This window comes from Pholis gunnellus (assembly GCF_910591455.1).
Source record: "Pholis gunnellus genome assembly, chromosome: 21".
In the NCBI taxonomy this organism is placed as follows: Eukaryota; Metazoa; Chordata; class Actinopteri; order Perciformes; family Pholidae; genus Pholis; species Pholis gunnellus.
Window position 1 is genome coordinate 5,586,193 of NC_136548.1, and position 23,256 is coordinate 5,609,448.

A 23,256-nucleotide genomic window follows, 5' to 3' on the forward strand; every position below is an offset into this window, starting at 1 on the left:
TTGTTTTTATGCCTCCGAGCCGGCAACAGCTGCGGCATTATGTTTTCGTGTTGCCGTCAGGTCTATTCTCTTAAATGCAATATCCAGGAACGCCTGGAAGGAATTTCTTCAGATTTGGCACAAACGTCCACCTGTAAGGATGAACTGATTTAGATTTTGGTGTTTAAAGGTCTTGGCCACTGATCTCTCGTCCGACCCATTCTCGTGAACGCCACATCTCAGGAATGCTTCAATTAATTTTGATTCAAATTTGGCCCAAATGAACTCAAGGATGACCTGATTAGACTTTGGTGGTCACTGTGACATGGTTTTGGCAATAACTCAGTCATTCGTATGCTAATTAGGACTTTTCAAATGCGTTTCTAATGTAATAAAATTATGTGAAAGGGACGACATTTTGAACAGACATTGACGTAAACTGCAACTTGACTGGTTGTCAGAGGCATACAGCCGCAGATCATTAACATGAAAGTGGAATGACATCGTCGCTGAGGCAAATGACTAAGAAACTCTGTTTGGGAGCGTCAAGACAAGTCTTACTGCAGATGGTAAACAAGATGGGATCATTCTGTCCTCTGCAATCATGGCGTCAACATGAAGAAGACTAGAATACAACTCTTGGGTTTTCCATAATTCACAAGTTTTTTAGCTCGTAGATCCAAACCAAGTGAGTTGCAGTCAAACTTTGGCCTTGTTATCCTCTCTCTGAGTGACAAAGCTGACTAGAATTGATGCTAGCAGTACATTTCTTCTGAGTGCCGGAGCCGACTGCAGGCGAACAATATGCCTCCATTACTGTTGATTGGCAGGGCTGAACGCACACTGTTTTGCATTTCCGCTGCTGATACCGGGGTCATATGAGAGGAGCTGTATGATTGGCATGTATTTGTGATAAACAGCAGAAGCTGCGGATACTTTGTGTTTACAGCTTGAAAAGACAAAACTAGTGTGCTCAGACATACAGGACCCTGCCTTCTCTAATCTGACTCTGACAGCTCACACACAAAACAAGCTGTCAGTGTTAAGGCGTATGTTACTGTTCTTCATTTCCTGAAGAAAATGTGTGTTATTGCTGTACCTGGCACTCCGGCCCAGCTTCTGGAATGGGTTTCAGCGAGAAGTGTTGATGCAGGTCTGAAGATTCCACCCACAATCGGGGGAAATTAAATAACGCCCTGAAGAGATATGGCAGCGTTATTAATAGTCACAAGGTGGAGCTATTGGTGCCATGCTTCAATATGTCGTGAACATGTTTATGGAGGAGCTGTGTACCAAGTTTCATCTTATCAAAGACAACAGAAACATAGATTCTATTGTAACAGAAGTGCCCCCCCCCCCCATGCTTTTGCATTGTGGCTGTATGTACAACATTGTATGTTAGCAATTCAATTTAGCATTGAAGAGTTTTGGCCCGTTGAGTGTATGTTAGAAATCAGCAAATGAACATGTAACGAATGGAACGGGATTGTCGTCGCATTAGAAGACCGGAAACAATTGAAAAATATTCACGCAGGTGCCAACAGCTTTAGAGCAGCGCTGTACTGTGACGTACATAAAGAAGGAATGGTTTGGCGTGAAGTCGGATGCTGAAAAACACGTCCTGCTAAAGCACAAGCATTTCTCTAGGTAAAGGATTGGTGTGTAAGATTTAAAGGGGGGGTCTATTAGCAGAAATGGAATATAATATTCATAAATATGTTCTCATTAATGTATAATCACCTGTAAACTTTAGAATCGTTGTTTTTGATAGCTTGTAATGAGGACTTTAAGTCTAGTCCGCCATGTTGCACCTCCATGTTTCTACGGTATCCCAGAACGGACAAACCAAACAGTGGCTCTAGTGACAGCCTTTTGCGTTTTTGAAGGTACATGAAGGCCACCGTAGTTCCTCAACATGGTTGGAAAGGAAAGGAAAGGGTGAGTGAAGGGCTCTTCAGTTGCCACTAAATCCGACACACAGGTGCTTTAAGATGGGAGGTGGTTGTGACACTCATGGACAAGAGAATATAATAGCCTACTAAATGATTTAACCTAGCCTACTGAATTGTTGTAAGGAGCCATCCCAAAATATGTCAGTCAAATTAGAAAATTAAAATCATTAAGTTTATTTAAGTTTAGTTTAAGTTATTTTCTTTTATTTAGTTGATTTCAGCATCGTAATACTTAAGACTATCTCTACGAGACTCGTCCAACCCACCGGTTTATACCTGAGAGAAAAGTATGCAAATCATTACTTATACATGTAATTTAAGAAGGAAGCATACCAGTGTTTCTTAATTAAGGCCCAGTGGATGAGAAACAAAGAAAAGTGACTTGTTTACCATGAACATTTTTCATTTACTCTCTTCTCCTTCTCCTCGCGTCTCTCAGGTAATGCTGGCTGCTTCCTATTGGTCATTGCTGGCCCCGGCGATCGACATGGCGGAGGATTCTGGGAAGTACGGCTCATTCGCTTTCTTGCCTGTGGCTGTGGGATTCACACTCGGGGCGGCCTTTGTTTACTTCGCTGACCTGGCCATGCCCCTGCTGGTAGGAACTCTCTCACACAAAGTATATGATGTACTGAAGACAGTGTTTGCAGTGCTATGAATGGAGACATGGTACTACTCCTGTTAATGTGTTATCATCCAGAGAACTAGAAGGATATCAAGACAGACAGCTCCTTTATCTTCAGGGATGTTCTATTGAACGGCAAACACAAGCAACAGGCTTATAGATAAACTGTAAGAAGTAATCTGTGCGAGGTCATGGGATTCCCTGAAGGTATATAACGTCAGTGACATAGGTAAAGAAGTGGTTTATGCTTTTATTTAGTGTGTGTGGTATAAGTACAGCTTAAATTTTCAGTATAGCAGAAAATGAACCAAGACACAGATTCTCTGAGAAGTGTGTAGAAAGGATGTTGTCTGAGGTGATTCTGAACAAGGTTGTGCTTTGTTCAAATTACCCTTCACTGATCTCTGTGTGGGCTAGATGATGGCATGATTGACCCTTCATTAATCCCCGCCCCCACGCTGCTACACTGTCAAGCTGTCAGAGCTACCAAAAAAATTCTGAAAAGAAAACGATGAAGATGGCTATTATTAGTACACACAGCTGTCAAGCTGGCATCTTGTTGAAGGTAGCCCGCTCACTCATTACATCCAGGTCAAATAAGATGATTGGACGGGCTTATTACAGTCCCGCTAATGCCACAGATAGATCTTTGTTTTTGGTCAGAACATCTGATTCATTGATTGCTGTGAGGATGTAATGAGAATTTCAACTAAAATATCAAAATGTTTATTTTAGATTATCAACTCTACCTTGAAGGAAAAAACCTTTTCCTGTAAAGCAAGGTAGTTTTTTTTTTCCACTGTTACAATCATTGAAAAGCTAAAGCAGCATTTTTACACGTTCAGTAGACCTTTAGTAGCTGGCGTAGCATAGAAGCGCTAACCCGTAGTTAGTGAAGTGCTAACGCGCTCTGCAAATGTTAGCTCCATATGTTTTTAGGTAGAAACGTAATGTTATACAAATGTCTCCTTCTAACTTCTCTGGGTAATGAGTATCAATAAACGTTTAACCATAATCAGTTGTGATAAACTAAACATGCATATGGTGGAAGGTCGTACAGCCACACGATAGTGCTTGTGTGGATTCTGTTGTGTATAGTTGGTACATGTTGAGTGGCCTTGTTGTTAATGATATTGGCCTATGTGATGTGTGTGCAAAGCGTGTTGAAAAGCCTAGTTGAATCCATTAGTTTGTCTGTGTAAGACTTCAGCATACCACTGGAGCACCCACCGGGCATTCACCCACTTCCTGAAGCCCCGCCCCCACTGCTGCACAGAGCTCTGTTGCTTGTTAATTCAAAGTTTATTAATATTAAATGTGTCTAAAAGTTCACCAGATTCGACACTGCTCTCTCTCGGGTCCCCCAGCACTACACCTGCCAAGTGTGAAGAAGATCAGATGAACCGAGATATGCGAAGGACCCACACACACACACACACACACACACACACACGCACACACACACGCACACACACACACACACACACACACACACAAACACACACACATGGACAGAGATCTCTCGCTTCATTGTTAGATGTACTAACCCTGAATAACAAAAAGGCCGAACCCCGCGGTTGCAGATTTAATAATTCAATAAATAATGAAATAATAAGACAGACAGACAGAGACAGACAGAGACAGACAGAGAGAGAGACAGACAGAGAGAGAGACAGACAGAGAGACAGACACAGAGAGAGACAGAGAGACATAGAGAGACAGACAGACAGACAGACAGACAGACAGAGAGACAGACACAGAGAGAGACAGACAGACAGAGAGACAGAGAGCCAGACAGAGAGACATAGAGAAACAGACAGACAGAGGTAAGCCATGCAGCCGATACAGTCGGAGCAGCAGAGAACAGCTGTTGCCTTAAGCTCCTGCAGCCGCACCAGGACAGCAGCGGTGACACGAATTACATATGAAGGGGCGACTGACACATCGCCGCCATGCACACTCATACAAGATGACACGCACTCATGTAAACACACACACACACACACATACATATGAACTCTCAGGAAATACAAACGCCATCCAGGTTTTCCGTAATATTAGCCTTGTCTTGCTGTCACCAGATGGACACACATATTGCCACAAATATTACACTCACAGAAATCGTGCACATGGTGCTACACTAAGTCATTCTAAGATGATCGCCTTAACTGGATTTAAATAATTAGTTCCAAATCGTCTCATGACTTTTGAAGATGTAAAACCCCAAAACTAGACTTGAATTAATAAAACTTCTTGACTAAATCCCTAATTGGCCAAGACTTTGACTAGATTTTTGTCAGTACATTTTTTCATTGTTTTGGAGAAACCTTAAAACTTTTACTTTATTTTCACGACGCGATATAGCCGATTTGTATTTTCCCACCGTCCTGTTCTCTTTTCATTTCTGCCCTTTCACATTTACACAGCTTTTATTTGGGCTCAAGTGATACTTTCATTTAATTCTTTTTGAAGGTGAGGTTCAAATCAAAATTCATTTCTGATGTAAACACTAAAACAGATGTTTAATTATGACGAACAGATTCACATACAGACAGTAGCTTAGAGTCTATATAAAGCGTGCATGTGTTATGTTAAATATTCAGTGATGTTTGGGACTTGAAGTGGTTGTAGCTGTGTGAGCTTTTCACCAGGAATTAGCTTGTAATGGTCCATTATCATGAAATAGTCGAACTTGGACCTGCCATCCCCTTTTGTTGCACTCTGGTGAGCAATGACACAATGAAGACACGTTTGCCACTAAAAAAAGATTGTGATGAAAACTCCCGCCTCTCCACCCTACTCAAAAGGGGGCAATTTGGCCGGCTGACCTCTGGCGTGAAACCACCCCAGCGGTTGTTCAGTAGCAGCACTCTGCTGGTCGTCTGAGGCAGACGGGAGGCCCTGACAATAGATCTGTTCCAGCACTGATGGCCATTCTTGAAGCACTCTGGCTTTCCAGCCAATGGTGTCAAATGGGTTTCATTTGTCAAGGCTGAAAGCCTTCACTAAGGCCACATCAAAGCAGCAGGCCAGCAGTTAGTGTGCAGTACCGGGGTCAATTAAGTCTGATGAATGAAACTGAATTAAAACTTACAAGTCATTGTATATGCCAAGGCAAAAAAGGCATAAATGACAAAAAGAGAATATTAACACTGTGTCACACTGCAGCCTCAAAACCCAACGGTCCTGAAATAACGATGTTGAAGCCAATGTCTGATGTACTGTAGCAATGTGTTGTACACTTAGGTGTTCTTGTTCACTGTCAGACGGGGCTATAGCCGGTGTTTTTGTTGTAACAAGTTAGATTTACCAAACTTATCGTAAATCGCTCTTTTCAGCCTGATGACCATCGCCTGTTCGTGAGCAGGCATCATTTAAAGACACCTAAATCACTAAGTAAGGCTGCCTTCTCTGCTCCATAAAGTGAGACAGCGGTGTCAGCATACATCTCTTTGCCCTTGGATCCCAAATATCTTCATGCACTTCACCAGTGCTCGCCACAGGATTTTGTGAGACTGATGGGTGGACCTCTGACCCAGGTCCATGCTCCTCTGTAAGTATGTTGTAATATTTAAAAATGCGTCATTCTGGTGCACTTTGACAGAGAAATGAAGGGGCTAGATCTATGAAGAACGTCATGCTCTAGTAAGAAATGTAACCATAAACCCACTGGTTGTACGGATAGGAATGACGACGACACGGCAAAATAACATGTCACGAATAGCACCCTCGACTCCCAGCAGTGTTGTACATGTACACACGAGATGTTCATGGTCCCTGCATTTCTGCTGGTCTTCAGCTTACTGACTAATATTACTCCTTTACGCCTGTAGCACTACTTGCTACATCATATCATTCTTGTCGTTCGTCCTTCATGCCCCTCATCATTTGACTTTCCATCTACTCATCCACTTTCACCTCTCCTTTATTCCCTTATCTTGTAGCTGTTCCCACATATTCCACCTCTAGTCTTCCTCCATCTTCTTCTTCCTCTTCTGCCCTTTCATTCCTTGGCACCATGGTGACAGTCGTGGACAACGTCAGGCTGTGATAAAAGCCAGCGCAGAATCAACTGGGAACATTGGGGGGGGGGGGTCTTCCACACACAGCAGGGGGGCCATCGGTGTTTGGACAGCTGCTAGTGCCACTTTTACTGGCTCCTCAACAAACAGTGGGACTGAATGAGAAGAACCACTGAGGAAGGGCAAGGTGGACAGAGAGGGAGAGCTGGGCTTGACAGGGAGAGAAGGATGGGAGCGATAAGGTAACGGACACAGGAGAGGACAAGAGAGGGAGAGCGGTTGGCAGAGAGCTGAGAAAGCTTCCCGGCTTGGTGATGAAAACCAGGTAACCATGGCACTGTGTAATGGTTCCAATAAGACAGTTTATCACCACTCCCATTTCGCTGCTTCTTCCCACACATCTCATGACTTTCTACCCCTCACACGAAGGAAAATCTACAGGCCGTTAAAATAACATCCTAAAATGTCTTAAATACAGTACATTAAGTTTTTCGTTTTAGGACCATGTAATGCAGATTACGTTCTTATTTCTACACGCCAGCGGTGGGGGGAGAGTTTTTCTCCCCACAATAACAAAATATGAGCTGGAGTGTTGAAAGCCATGCAAGGTCACACCTGGCTCAGTAATTGTTGAGCAATTGGTTTTTAGTATTGGATAGATGAGATGGAGTTGGTACAATGCACCAAACAATTTGTCCTCAGCATATCTGCTCTCATGGATTAACGGAAAACATAAAATTTCCCCAAGCTATAAATGCTCTATTCATAGTGTAGAATGACAGTAATTTAGCATGACAATCATAGCGACCAGCACAGTGGGCCTCGGCAGGTTAAGTGGGCCTTCGGCACGGCGAGCAAACCAAAGCGCACCACTTATACTCGCTAAATATCGTAGGGCCGTGTTTTGATTACTCATTATATTCTCAACCAGTCTCATTACATCTCGACAGCGCAGTGGCGCACTTCAAAGGCTCACCGAGTGGAGAGGAAAGTTCAGACCGGCTTCTCCAAGTAGGAAAATAATATTCTTGTCTGAGCGGTGTAGGGAAGTTAGAAGCAAGCTAAACTACCCAACCAAAGATAGTCGCAACCGTGCAAGATGCAGCCACTGAACTTTACAGATGTGTAGGTGAGATTAAAAATGAAGGCAGAGTGTGAAGATGGTGGTGGTGTGGGCAAAGCACCCCGGAAGTACAGTCGGGGGGTAGGAAGAGGGAAAGGGGTCATCGCAAGATTCAGTATTATATTTCAATTACTGCTACTTCTCTCGACTCATCGTGTTCTACAGGCATCGCGTTCTACAGGCATCACGTTCTACAGGCATCACGTTCTACAGGCATCATGTTCTTTTTGTTGTCCGTGTTCGTCCGTCCGAACGCCTGGAGGGGGTTTCTTTGAAGGAAACGAGGATGAATTGCTTAGATTTTGGTGGTCACAGGTCAAGATCACTGAGTCTTCACACATTTCCGGCCATAACTTAAGAATTGATATGCTATTCATCACAATTTGTAAAAGGACAAAATGATGAAGTGATGACAGTTCGGACAAACATGGATGTAAAGTACAACTTGGCTGGTTGAGCGGACACATACGACTGCAAGATGGTAATTTAGTCTCATCTCGTCGCTCGAGCATGTTAGTGATTCCTCTGCCAACAATTTGTTTCGTATGATGCAGTGGGATCAATTTGTTAACACTTTAAAAGCTCTTTATCGAGGCCCACTGGAGTCATGCGCACAAGACTTGGCTCGCTTGAAGCACAACCGTCTGCGAAACCTTCTTTAATATGTCTCACACACACACACATTGGAGAAGAGTGCTGAACAGACATGGCCTAGTTGCCTTTCCTCGTTGCTTCCCCTCCCACGTCTGTGGGTTACCTGTATCTCAGAGGATCCCGGTCCTACTCGTGTTCTGACGGTACACTGCTCTCCTTATTACACCTCCACACAGAACGGCTGAGTTGACTTTATGACATTACTTTGCATCCATAATGAGATATAATGGAATTCAGCCTGCTTCTTCACTGCGCTCTGTTGTGGTGCTGCATAATCAAGGAACAATGGTTTAAAATGTGTGTCTTGTTGTGTTATTTTTTTAACCCTTCTAGCTGTGATTGACACACTTCTTCAACCTAGTAATGATTCACTGAGCTTTGATTGAAAGTGAAATTTAATTCAGCAGAGTCTTGATTTTCTTTCTTCTGTTCGCCTGTGTGTTTATTGCTCTTTTTGTCTTTTCCTTTGCTTGTCTTCTTTCTTTGAGGAGATGTCTTTGTTATTAGAATACCGCATAGAACATGATTAAATACGGAACCAGACAGTAGTTTTAATGTAAAAAAAGAAGTTATAAATTAGATTTGTAAATATATGAAATGTATTTCCAGGGAACTTCAGGGAGTCTGATATTCAAATATTTGCACAGAAATGTACCTCTGACATATGCTATTTACATTATTTACACCCTATATCTAACTAAAATGGAAGGATTCTGTCTGTTCTTCCGTCTGTATGTCTGCCTTTGGATTTCCCGACAACCCTTCATCTGATCGACTTCATATTGGCAGATTTATTGATGAGGACCCAAGATTTTGACAAGAATAACAACAGTGATACGTAAAAGCACGATGATGTCATTTAGTTACAAGTTGGTCTGTTGAGTTATATGTACAGTCATTTACTCCATAAGACAAGATATCCTGCATTTGAATCCCTAGTTTGAGTCCAGCCCTGCAAAACACTGGAGCCTCCGCTTCCCATAAAGCAATTATTTTAAATATATATATATATATATATATATATATATATATATATATGCATTTTTAGGTAAGTCCGGTTTGTTATAAACTATATTTGTTGATAGAAGACATGTGACGGTAGCAGGATTGATCCGTGTAAGCAATGTACATATTCATGCTAATTATTTCCTAACCGCTGTAACGTGTGTGTGTGTGTGTGTGTGTGTGTGTGTGTGTGTGTGTGTGTGTGTGTGTGTGTGTGTGTGTGTGTGTGTGTGTGTGTGTGTGTGTGTGTGTGTGTGTGTGTGTGTGTGTGTGTGTGTGTGTGTGTGTGTGTGCGTGCGTGCGTGCGTGCGTGCGTGCTTGCGGACATGAGTCGATCGATCGAACAGTCAAGAAGCAGTTAAAACTGCAGTGTGTTGTGATGCTAAATAATCAGTTATTACTTCAAGATCTCTCTGTGACACCAGAGAACATACATATATTTCTATTGCTATATTATACTCACCAATATATTAATGTTATAAATGTCATGTTGACAGCATTGGATCATTTCTGCAGGCACATCGAAGCCACAGAGAAGTAGCACTCCCCATGCCGGTTTGACTGACTTTAGTAGAGTGCCACTTTAAGAACAACTCTTTGGAAAGCAGTTGAGCGATCAATGACTGAACCAATTAAAGGAACTCTGAGTAGATCCTGCAGTTCTTTAAAGATTTTTTTAGTGGTATTTCTGGCTTTGTTCAATATCCTGCATACCAGAGGCAGACATGCAGTGAGAGGAGAGTGTAACAAAGCTCCTATTGACTTTGCGGTCTCTAAATTCGCCTCACGTTGTGTGTCTGAACACACCTACAAGGCCGGTGGACTGTCACCATGATGCCCACCGACTGAAATAACGCTGCGTCTCTTTTCTTCTTTTACACTTTGGAATATAGAAGATTGGTGCACCCACTTCAAAAAGAAAGAAAACAACTAGTCCATGTAGCGTCACTTATAAAGGCCATATTTTAACTTGCGAAGTTAATCCAAAGAAGTCTGACAACCCTGTGACCTGCAGGGAGTAATCTGCGATCACCGCTTGGAATTTTAGCGTACTTATAACTCCCTTTAAAAACTGCACTGAGCTCTCCCGTCCCCCATTAGAGCGCCCAATCGCTCGCACCGGAAATCTCGCTCGACAGATAAGGGGGGGGGTTCTTACCCGACGTGTCTGACTTCTTTTTTTTTATCTGACCTATTTCAACCAAACTGTGCTCTGATAATGTGGCACATGCAATTTGATGAGCTCTATTCTATCACGAGTGCATGCATATTTAACACGAGTGGCCCCACTGGGAATGACACTTATAAACCCTGCAGCGTGAGCACACCGAGCCGCAGAGAACCGTTCTCCTCACCTGCATCCCTGCGTGTGTGTGTGTGTGTGTGTGCGTGTGATAGAGATGGTCAAAGATACACAGCAGGAGAGATTGTAATGCGAATAGGGAAATGTTTATATGTCTGCATGAAAAAGAAAGAATTGGACACAGCAGCGATGTCCTACATTTTGCAGATTTTGATGGCCCGGTTTGGCTGCGCACTTTTCAACAACATATAAAATCGACTCAGCTTGAAATAGTATCAAAGGGACTCGACTCAATAATTCATTGCGCTAGTTTCTGGTTTGTTAACGGGGGTTTTGTTTTTGTGGCACTTGAAGATACATGTGACGCTAGGTAGCACTCTGAGACTGTTGAGGCTATCGATTCAGCAAATGGCCAACAAACAACATATGTTTACAATCAAGTGACAAACCCCTTTAGTCGCCGTAGGAATGCTGACTCTGTCACTTTGTTATAGAGCCGCAATCAGTAGAGGGAGGAGGTCTGGGTGGTTGATTATGTCAGTGTAGCTTTAGCTGCTATTTCAGTTTGTCTTAAATGTTCGGATGGAAATGGATTTATTCCAATGTTTAAACCAAAATATTTGGAGGTAAGAAATGATTTATAAGAGCCTCAAAAAAGGTGCCTCGTGTGGAAGTTTGTCTTGAAGCTTTTTAAGATTATGTCTCTTTGGTTTGCATGTAGGGCAACATGCACTGGAGTCACATTCACAGGATTTTTTATGTATGTTTACATTTGTTTTCATCGCCGTTTCAGACCCCATCTACTGACAGAAGGTGAATTACCGAATCGTTAGGTAAGGGCCTGAACATTTTGTAAAAATAAAAATAGTAATATAACGTTCCACACAAATGCTCTGGACGGCAATCACAAACGACGTATTTTTGTTGTAAAATTTTGAATACTTCTTGTTTCTCCTTTCATGGAAATGAACATGGCCGTGCTATTTACCAAAACGTATCCTTATCTGTGTTTCTCAATCATGCTTACACGCACTAGTGCACAGGTGCGCGCACACACACGCACACAAACACACGCATTCACACATTTACATAATTCCATTAGTCACATAAATCCATGCGGACACTTTCTAACCAAGAAGAATGGCACCGGCAGAAGACCTCTTGGCGCACCTGTCACAAACCTGTTAGCACCAATATTCCAATTAATCACTCTGTGTTCAAGGCTCTTATATATGCAGCAATGCATACGCCCCAGTATGGAGCCCTTTAAAGGCCTCTCTGTGCCCCGTGCTAATGCGTCTTCCATTAACATTTCTTTAATGAATAAATACAATATCTATTTACAGTCTTTTGTAGGTCCACATATATTTATTCACCGTTGTGATTGGCCACGGAGGCTTTCATCTTTCTTCTGTCCCTCTTGTGTTGTTCCAGTCAGTGCCCTTGACTCACTCTTCCACCTGCATTTGTGAAGTGAAGCCACTGTAATTGCATCTCTGAACCATCATTACTTTCCTCTGACCCCCCCCCCCCCCTTCCCCCAATAGTACGTCACCGGTGGCCCGGCTTCCGGCGTCGCGCATAGTGGAGCACAGCGACCGCCAAATGAGTACACATTGCCTCTCGGGTTCGTTATCTCCCCGGTGTTATGGAGATTTATGTCGGCTTCGTGAACAAGCGGTGTCTTCCTTATCTGAGGCGTCTGGCCGTTCTGTCGAGCGCTTCTTTGTGCGAGTATGTTTAATGAATGATGCTGGCGAAACACTGATACGCCATCCCCACACTGAACGCTCAATATTCCTCAGAAGCATTTCGTAACATCGTGGAACCCTGGAGGAGGTCTGAAGGAGCATCATTTTGGCTACATGTCCGTCGGGGGGAAATTGCTTGCCGCTTGATTGTTTGCTTTCATTCCTCAATAGAAGGGATGTGCTGCTGTGCATCGTCACAGTGCTGTGGGCAGAATGTGTGTTTGCTCCTCAGGGCAAATTGTAGAAATATATCATCTTCTTTTTTCTAAGAAAACCAAGGAGCAATTACTCGACAGGACTTCTCTGACATGCAGTGGCTTCAAAAGTGCAACTAAGAGAGGCAAGGAAGCTGCCTTGTGTGGATTTGATATATTATTGTTACCTTTTCAGAACATTATTATTATTATTATCAGGTGTAAAACACAACCTTACATTTCATTTGGTTCTACTCTTTAAAGGGGAGACACGAGTGAATAGGGAAAACATTTGGACTAATAGATATCACTATGAAACCTCCGCAGTTGATTACTTTACATTAAGAAAAGTATTTTTTGAATTACAAGTTTTCTGAAATTGTATGTTTGAATATGCAAATGAGGCATTAACTTTTTAGTTGTGAATAAAAGACCGTTTCAAATATCTTGTTTCATTTTGTTGACGTATTATAGAGCTAAAGGTGTTTACAGAGTGAACTTTGGATATCTCTTTGTGTCACGCCATGAATCAGAAATTACCGTCAACAGTCTTTGAATCGTGTTTTAGGAATTAAAGGTTTTATAAATCAGACTGAATGATATATGAGCAAACTTTCAGAATATAGATAGGTATGTAAGTGCTAATGAAGTGGAGATTTCTGAGAACATTTTTCTAAGAATACTTTTGAGAAAACAGCCGTTAAAAATGATGTATTGGAAAATATGATGCATTTTGTAGACACTACAGGTTAATAGAGTAGATAATGGTAACAGATAGATATCACCATGAATCTTCCCCGTTTGATAAATTACATTTGTATAACAAGTTTAATTCAATTGTATATGAAAATATCCAAATGAGGCTTCAATTATCTAATACTAACTTTTGGTGAATTTGGTAGAAATCTTGAGATGCAAATATAGACAAAGTAGTAAAATGAACACATGAATATGTATTTTGAATGCTTTCTTTCCACTTGTTGGAAAGCAAAATCTCATAATTGAGCAGTGCATGAAACATCATGTTTTTGCCCGGGGTGTCTGGCATTTAATGCACCACCACAGACGGTGCCAGACGGGGAATCTTCCGCTGCTGGCAGCTACAGCCCGGCTGGCCGAGAACATGTTTCGCTATTCGCAAAGTTCAACTCCTGCGTCCTCCTGTTCACATGTCGAGGGCTCTATGGTGGAGGCGCTGAACCCCAGTGTGTCCCGATGGTAAGACCGGTGCCTTGCATGTGAGCTCGGTGGGTGACCGTGTGTGAGTGGCGGAATTGAGAGGCAAATTGTCAAGCGCTTTGGATAAAAGCATTCTCAAGAAAGTTCAGACACAGACGTGTGACATTTGAAAGTGCAAGTATCAAATGCCTGCTGCAAACATTTCTGAATAGCAACCACCGTTTTTGTATTAGTTTTTATAATAAAGACATATAGCATATAAAGTATATAACAAACAACACTACAAAACCTGCAGAGCTTTTAATTTTCATTCTGTTTTAGGGTCACAGCCTTTATCCGAGATCACTTCCTTTCAGCTACTGCATTATTAACAAACGTTACAACAGGAAATACAAAAGGGGCCAATTTAGAATGTTAATGTGGTCAAGGCCTTGGAAAGGTCTTTAATTCTTTTCTAAAAGCTGTGTTTAATCTAAGCTTTAAAGGTTAAAACTCGATTGAAAACGATCAAATTGTCCGTTTAGTTTTAGTGTCCTGCAGCCAGTCGAGAGTATTGCATGAGACTGCCTGATTAAGAAAGCCCCTGGAGTGTTGTACAGTCACGCATTGACTACCTGCCTAGTCAAGTTGAGCCGACCCATTTATAATGCGCGTGTCTGTGACTGAGTGTCTGCAGGCCCCGCCGTTATTCCCCCGACGCTGTGTCTACATCCATCACGTAGGCCGCCTCTCGTCTTTCCACACTTCCACCTCTCCTCCTTTTCCCAACACTGTCCGCACAACAAGGTGTAGTAAGTAACATTTTAACATGAGTATGCCTTATATATACTTTTAAAATACGAGTGAAATCATTGAGAAAAACCTGACATGTTACATCATGGCTGTTATGTAAACCACCAGTTGGCCAAAGAGTTTAAAACAAAATATATTAAAGATGATCTCAACCCATGATCTGTATTACAGGCGACTGTAATTTGTGCCGGTGATTGTGAGTAATGCATCAGATGTGTACAAATCAATCCTTTGGTCAGTAATTGTACCGTATTAATATGATCATGTCAATTGTGTTCTAAAACGTTCAATTGGAAGTGCTTTGAATGTGCTTGTGTAACGAGGAAAATGATGTGGCATTAAGTGACGTCACTTGATAACATTGATCAGACTTCAGTTCACGCAACTTTTATTTTTGCAGTTCTTCCCGTGTGTGTGTGTGTGTGTGTGTGTGTGTGTGTGTGTGTGTGTGCAGGTGTCTGTTCAAGTACCGTGGCCATCTGTGACTGTGCGGTCCACATTTAGGCACAAGAACTCCAAGGCGCTTTCATTCAGTGTGCATTCGCTCACCATGTAATCAGCAACTGATTACCTATAGCGGCAGCTAATCATGCTATCAGCAGGTGGGGGCTGCCTCGACCGCACGCTGATTACGGAGCCTTAAAGACGGAAGCCCAGTCACCGTTTTGCCAGCCTGCTCAGATAAACCTCGACGGTTCATTGGTAGGCTGTGACTCCGTGGATGCAAAGAAGTATGAAGATGATCCATTCGTTCATTTTTTAAGCCACAGTGCCAAACATTTCTGTTAGGATTTGATGTTTAGTTGGTGAGATAGTTCACCTTCAGACAAATTTCAAGATGACAGAAATAGGCTTTTTCCCCACTATTTGTAAAATTTACGAGAGAAATGACTTACTTACTGCACACTTTAGACGTTCGATCTGTATTTTTCATGTCATGCTGTTCAGTGCAGCTCAGTTGAGTGTTCACTCTGTCTGTGAACGTCCCTTAAAACCACGGGGAAATAAAAGTTTCATTTCGATTCTTTACCACACACCTGCGTCAGCTGCACCTGCCTTTTGGAGACAGAGGAATGTTCACGCAAACCTGAGCCTCATCAATTGTGTGAACCTCGGCTATATTCTCCCGCGATTTGTGTCGTCCTACCTCGAATGCATAATGATATAATGGCAGAAGACGGGCGAATTGCACTTCCAGGTGCCTAGGCACGAGAAAAACACCCGTCGTTGGGCGCAATGCGTCTGAAAAAAGCCTTGTGAGGTTTGTGCTGCCGCTGTCCAGGTGAGAGAGGGTTTGTCTGTCGGAGGAAGATAGTTGTCAATGCATTAGTAATAGGCCCTTTGCCTCACATCAGGACCACCTCTCAGTGTGCTCACGTCATTAGACAGCGGCTCATTTCTCCCGCTGTGCCTGTGTGTGTGTGAGAGGGAAATAGATAGACTCAAAATAAATGGAGATAAAAATAGGGACAGAGGAGGTGGTGATTGCTGCAATTGATTTGCCACTTTTCACTCTTCCGTTTCATCGGCCAGCTTGAAGGCAGCCGGTACGGACCACAAGTCGTCATGGCAATCAGGCCAGTTTTCAATTTCTGTTGCAACTGGATGGTCTTATGATTGGCTTTTATTGTATTAATTGGTCGAAATGTAATTAAAATACCTCCTAAGGGCTCTAAAAAAAGAAACTGTCAGTATAATATTTCCTTGACCTCATAATTATATTGAAACATTTAAGAAACATTCCTCCCTTTAATCACAATCCTTGCCTCTCAATGTGTTAGTGTATAAATTAGAAACCATTGGAGCGGTATTGAATGATAGCATGCTGTGCCATTGCTTTTTTTTTTTTAAAGGAACCACAGGAAGCTGCCGCCTGTAGGGTGAAGTAATTAGGTGAAAATTAATCTCATTCCAATTGTTTTGGATACACGAGATAAGATCACAGCTCAAATGTTTCTCAGGTGTCCAACAGAAGCTTTGGAACGCACCAAAATGATGACTCGTTTGTTCATGTGTGGCAGCGAGACGTGTAGTTACGCTGGACTCACCGGCCAGCTGAATTGCTTGTTGATTGTGGGCCATGCACAGAAAAATATAAGGAGTGCATAGTTTTCAACCAGTTACACAAGAAAATCTGTGTTTCTACACCAGAAAACCCAAATGTGCAAAGTGTGCAACTGGTGTTCTGGCATTATACTTTTTCAAAGGTTAAATAGTTGTTTACAATGCAGCAACATCTTGTGTTTAAACTAAAGAAATGCAATGTACATAGAGTGCAATTTGCTGCGGTTCGCCCCGCGAGTCGTAGTTTGGCGCACATGAGAGAAGTTTGCCTTCAGGGCTTATTGCCAGAAGGCCTTTTCTGCCAGAAATTCCTTGGTTGGGTTTAGGAAAGTATCATGGTCTGGTTTAAAATCAATCATTTCTGACAGGAAGCCCTGAAGGCAAACGTCTCCCATCAAACCGGAAATAAGGTGCTTCACCTCAATGGGTATTGACTGGAACAAACATCTAAATCCATTTGAAAGAAGGAAAAATCTGACTTGAGGTACAAGCCCGGGGCTCCGGTATGGCATTGGGTTGACAGATGACCTGAGTTTGTCATTTTAAAAGCCATACATATTTGATGCCTCCTTTTTCAAAGGACCATCATTCCATGACTAAATCCTCCAGGGTGACATGATGAAATGGGATTTGTCAAACGCACACTCGGGCTCTCATATCAAAACACGCGGCAACTTGGATTATCGGTTATGTCGTGCACTGGTGGTCACGATAAAATGGCATGTGTATGTTCCTGCTAGCATCAACTGCACATGTCTGGGCTGAGGTCTTTATTTCAAGCAGTTCTTTTTAAATATAAGATTGTATTTTATACAATGATGTTCTTTAACATGGAAATACCTCAAGCTTTGAATAGAGGAGCTGTTACGTTGCGCTGTTACGCGGCGCTGTTACGTCCCCTTGTTACATTATTTTGTAACTACTTGGTTTTAACCAAAACCAAGTAGTTTTGTTGCCTAAACCTTACCTATCATTTCACAACATTAAATGTATATGCGACCCACAAGACACAAGTTTATTTTGAAGAGACACAGAGCATGTAAAGAGCGTACATTCACATGCCGTTACTCAGACCTGCAAAACTGACACTAGAGGGGTGCGTAGAGTGTCATAGGTTGAAGCTTATTGCCACGGACCCAGCTGCATTATTTGATGCGTTGGTGTGAGAATATGTTCTGGTTGGTGGATTACAGCTACCAGACATGTTTGGGAGGGATGTATAGTTTTGCATTTCCAGGGTGAACCTCGGGCTATTAACCTCTACATATCTTATTTTGTTGTGCAGGACCCCTGACATTTGCATTAACAACCAGCTATTTGACTTTATCGACGTTAATGCCACCCTACCAAGCAATTTAACAAGGGAATACCGTGAAATACAACATGTTTGTATATCAGACCTGTGTTGTGTTTTCCTCCGTAGCTATATAACTAATATAGCTAATATAACAAGCTCAGATGCATTATTTATGACTTCAGCGTCACGACGTGCAACTGAGCAGATGTGTCAGCCATCAATAGCGTTCTTCAACCTTGCAACATAAGCAACCTTCACTGGTTTTACAGGATGTGGATGATTTTCTCCCAATGGGTGACGGTAGACTGTGTGTGTGTGTGTGTGTGTGTGTGTGTGTGTGTGTGTGTGTGTGTGTGTGTGTGTGTGTGTGTGTGTGTGTGTGTGTGTGTGTGTGTGTGTGTGTGTGTGTGTGTGTGTGTGTACTGAAGCAGTAGTGTTTTCTCAGCGGTTAGCGGCTGACAGCCTTTGTAGGTAACTAAGGTCCAGCGGAGCCCCATGATTCATGCAGCCAACAGCGGTTCTCCACCTCATTTATTCACCACATGGACACAGAGCTTATTCTCCACGCTGAATATCTCATGACAAGCGGCACGCTAGCCACTGTGTGCGCGTGTGTGTGTATGTGTGTGTGTTTTTTCCTACTGGGCTGGCTGCCGTCCGGCTTACCTTTTTTGAATAATCATTCCCCTTTGAAATGTCACCTTCCAAACTCAGTGGCCCCCAAGCGGATAACAGGAGGGGCTGTGGTGACTGTGTGTGTGTGTGTGTGTGTGTGTGAGAGAGAGAGCAAGACCGTAACTGCAATACGGAGAGATAAACTATCGGCTCGGAGCTGAAAACACTTGAGACTGAGATACAAAAATAAAACAAGCTTCTTCAGGATGTGTCTGTTTGTGTGTAAAAGACGTGATAGCATCTCCATAACCCTTATTACAAACTCTCTGTATTCTCACTCACGTCTCTGAGGGGACCGCGTCGCCATGGGAACATTATTTAAAATCCATAGTCTTCTCTGTGGTGTTGCATTGTTGAGTGCAGAAAAGTCTCCCTTTAATTCATGCAGCAAAAGAAGTATACAGACAGTGCTATTAAGTGATTTACACGGCAAACTGCTTCAATACTCAGGGGGCTTCCAAACCTCTGGAGTCATGTAATAATGGCTTCTGTTCAGAACCCAAATAAACACTTACTGATGCACCCCGGGTGAGATATTTTCAGGCTCAGTATAAAACAATCCCAATCATTTTAGCAGTATTTTCTGCAGTAAAAACGTGCAGTACATTTCTTTTTGCACCGTTTTCGTTACTGTTCCACCAAGTTGGATGAAATCCCAAACTCCTGTTAATCCAGAGCGTGACTGTGTAACCCAGATAGAGCAGGAGACACTGTGTCCCACCTCTCAGACTGTCTGTCAGTGGTTTCCATCTAATCCCTTAAAACTTTCATTTAGACGTCACATCCGGGGAAATGACATGCATGATAAAGAAGTATCAGTCTCCGGGGAGTCTGTCCATCCCCCGACCGCCTCCCAACGTTGACTTCCACCGACTCATTCGACTTCAACATCCAACATAATCCACGACAAAATGTAATTCACAATGCAGCTTTGGGAACCTGATTTTTCGGAGACAGGGCTAATACAGATAGAATCTCTAAGTGTTTTGCGTGTTTATGAAAAGGACAGTTTTACATGTTTGCTCTTCCGATGACCCTTAAAGTCAAACCTTTGACGGCCCTTCTTGCTTCAGGTCAACACCGAGCACCACTAAGTGCATCATTAGTTTTGAGGTGTTGGCGTTCTTGACAGTTATTTTCCTCTCACAAATATTGCACTCGGCACCGTTGCTGCCAATTCAGGACACCCAGTTTGTGCCAAACTGTTTCCTTCCAGACAGGCGGGAGATTAAGGCGCAGTGGCGTCCGGACGGGATTGTTTTTGTCGCCCGTAGCAAGTATCAAAATGTAGCACCCGTCGCATGCTTTTTTTTTTTTTTGCATGGCAAAGTAGCCGGCAGTATTGGTGTGACTCAACAGTTCTCTAAGCCAGTTTGCACTCTTCAGAGACTAGTCCACGGACTAGGACAGAGGGTCCCTGGTGGTGGATGGTGTTTCTTCTCCGGGACGCGCACCCTTTCAGCCCACACACAGATCTGCTCCGAGTGCATGCTCTCGGCGGTGCTTTGATGGTGAAGGTATTGTCAGATCAAAGCCGCCCTCGAGCCCTCCTACTTGCCCCCCCCCCCCCCCGCGCTCTCGTCTGGAACTTGTTATCTTCAATCAGACAAAGTGGCCAGCGGGTCGCTGAGTGGCTCACTCAGGCCACCAAAGAAACTCGCTGAGAGCTCAGTGCAGGGACGCCGTGCTCCTGCACTTTTCTCTCCGCTGTCAACGTGTACCATCCGTGACTTCAAGCAACTACTGCATCTGTGCAATAGTTGCTTTCTTAATCCGTCCCTCCCTGCTATATTTGAAACTGATGCGCTTGATTTGTAGACACATTTTTAATGAATCACTAATATTGGTGCCTCTAACAATGAAAAATACTACATAGATAGACACCCAACAGACAATGAGTAGTACCAAAATCACAGTTTGAATTGAGGATTATGACTTTAATCTGTAAACAAGGCACATAAAAGAAAGTCCATCGCTCTGTGTTATTACAACCAAATGAAACGTATACAGCGCTATAGTGTCGGCATCGTTAGACCTCAGGACCGACTCTGTAATCAAACAACCGTGTCGCCAACTCAGGAGTCTTTCCTGCCTCTACCCTCCATCCCATATAATCCAGCATAATCCCTTCCTGTGTTGTTTCAACAGGAAATACATCCCATTAAGGAAGCAACGGTACCATTTCATGTGACCTTAAAGACATTTACAGTGCGTTTACAAAAATAAAAAGCAGGCCTGTTGAACATTTGATGCACTGCTTCGATCGCAACTCACTGGACTACATCCGATGCTAGACATTAAATCACGAAAAACACAAATCAAGCAAAAGGACGAAATTGTGTTTAAAAAAATATATGTACGGCTACGATATTGATTGTGTTGCAATGGTGGTGGTGCTTCAGTGAAGGGACGATATTATGTGTTTTAATTTGCTGCAGTTCTCTTTGCTGCTGCTGTCAATTACTGCAGACAAACCTGTTTATTCACTTGATAACTTTCGCTCCCGTTTAATCTCGAATTTCCCCAAAGACACGAAAATATCTAAATCATGTGTCATTAGTAACCCTTTTTAAAATATAGAATCATCCTTGGTCCGTTGACAATGAACAATAAATGCCCTATCTTGTCCGTACTGAATGCGTACAAACATAAATTGACTTTGAAGACTCGACAAGTGATCTTTTCATCGATCTATGTATTGATCTTCGTAATGACCCGATTATCATAGAAATAGATAAAAGGAGCTTCGAGGGCAGAGAAGAAATAGAAAAAAGAAAGGACTGTAGCGCTTCAATTAGCTCTGAAAAGCTTACGATAGTGACCTGACGTGAAGTTGCTGCTCCAATCTCGTTTTCTAGTGAAATAAAACCTTGTTTCCTCATTCTCATTTTGTCCCGCGGTGCAGTTGTGTTCGCATGCTTGTATGATTTATCCTACATACATTACATACATACATTCACCAGGCACTGCAGACAGAACGAGATCTAACAAAATAAATCAGCACGCAGACAAAATGATGCAACGAGGTAAAATACAAGGAAACAAGATATATTTTTCATAATAAGTGGTAGATATTGCACGACGTGATATCTGCCCGTTCTAAAGGCTTCAAAAAAGGAAAGTGTCAATGTATCTGAGCAGTAACATTTGTTACTGTGTCATCATTGTCACGATTTTCAAGGCCGCATCGAGCTAAATTTAGTTCGCGCTAACGATTTTCAGGTGGAATTCTTTTGTTCAAATATTCCTTGTAATTGATAGGGGGGAGAAAACAGATGAGGTACTGATGAAGAAATGAAGAGAGGGCTCTGACAGAATGGGATCAACGTAGAAACAAATTACCTGGCAGAGTCGAGATCCGTCACGTCTTCGCCTCTTCCCTCTATTATTGTGCTGGCTGCATCATTGTGAAAGCAATGATGCAACCATTTGTTCGCATCATTCTTTTTTTTTTTTTTAAATGCAAAACAACTACCTTGCATCTGTCGCAGTAAGTGTGACGTGTCGGTGTGGATAAAGAGAGTGCAGAAGACTCTGACAAACGAGAACGGAAATGTGACTGTGGACGAGTCCAACTGTTTGCCGTTAAGAGATGAGACGTGTCTTTCGTCAGGAGGAGAGTGTGAGTGAAGTATCGTGAGCGTGCTCAAGGATGTTTTTTGTCCACGTGTGTGCTCAAGTCAAAAGCTGCAGACGTGCATCCGGGGCTGTCGAGGAGGCTGCTGCAGGAAGACAAAACAAGTGGAAAGTAGGAAACATGAGAAGGCTATCGCGTGTGAGTGGTCTCTGTGGCTGGAGGTAGTTTTTTTGTTTTACAATATATTCATCAACTGAAATATCCTTTTGAATTCTCCACTCCATCCTCTAATTAGTCTTCACAGTCATGATGTGAAATGACCATCTGTAAAGTATTACCACAGCCGTGCTACACGCAGCTTTAACTTCAATGTTGGTTTTGGCCCGCATAGCCGACTGCTAACGCTCCAGCGAGGCGCAATGACTGATGGGTAATTCTTGTAACTCTTATCTAAAGGGAACGATGACACGGGGATTTGGTCGACAGTCTCTTTGTTCCACAGAATGATGTTTCTTAATGTGCGATAGAGACGAGTCCTGCAGATATCCGAGTCCTGCGTAAACCTGTCAAGTCGCTCTGCGTTTCACTATCGCCCCGTCGTTTGGCTGTCACAGAGCGCTTGTTTTGTCATTCGTCTCCGCCGCTCATGTTTTTCCCTGTCTATTCAAATATCGGTTGGGCGAGCCGCGTGTTTTCCATCACAAGACGAGGGACACGAGCGTGGTGACAGATTGAGTCTGAGCTGCAGGTTCAGATCCAGGGCAGAGGAGGATCTCGAGAGGACCACCGCGGGAACGAGAACAAGGATCACATTTTACCCTCATTAATTAGCGTCAACATTTCAGGATGATGCGTACAAAAACACACGTGTAATTTGCATGAAGCTACACTGGCTGTACTTGACTGCTTATTATACTAGTAAGGCGCTTTATTCCACTACTAACAGACCATCCTCCCTAAAAAAAAGAAGACCAGACAAAGAGTCAGGTTCCCGTAGTGGAAAAGGGCCTCGTGGTCACCAGGGACTCAGCTGTAGCTCACGATCCTTCTGAACTGAATTTCTT

General features: G+C 42.8%; 1 protein-coding gene across 2 annotated transcripts in view; it reads left to right on the plus strand.

Annotated features, from left to right (window-relative positions):
- The window catches only part of slc39a11 (solute carrier family 39, member 11), a 91,324-nt gene that overhangs the window by 18,327 nt on the left and 49,741 nt on the right, over positions 1-23,256 (plus strand). For both annotated transcript variants that reach the window (XM_079182071.1, XM_079182070.1), the window contains exon 4: positions 2,371-2,529. In XM_079182071.1, the coding sequence (XP_079038197.1) occupies positions 2,371-2,529 (159 nt within the window). The remainder of the gene's footprint in view (positions 1-2,370; positions 2,530-23,256) is intronic.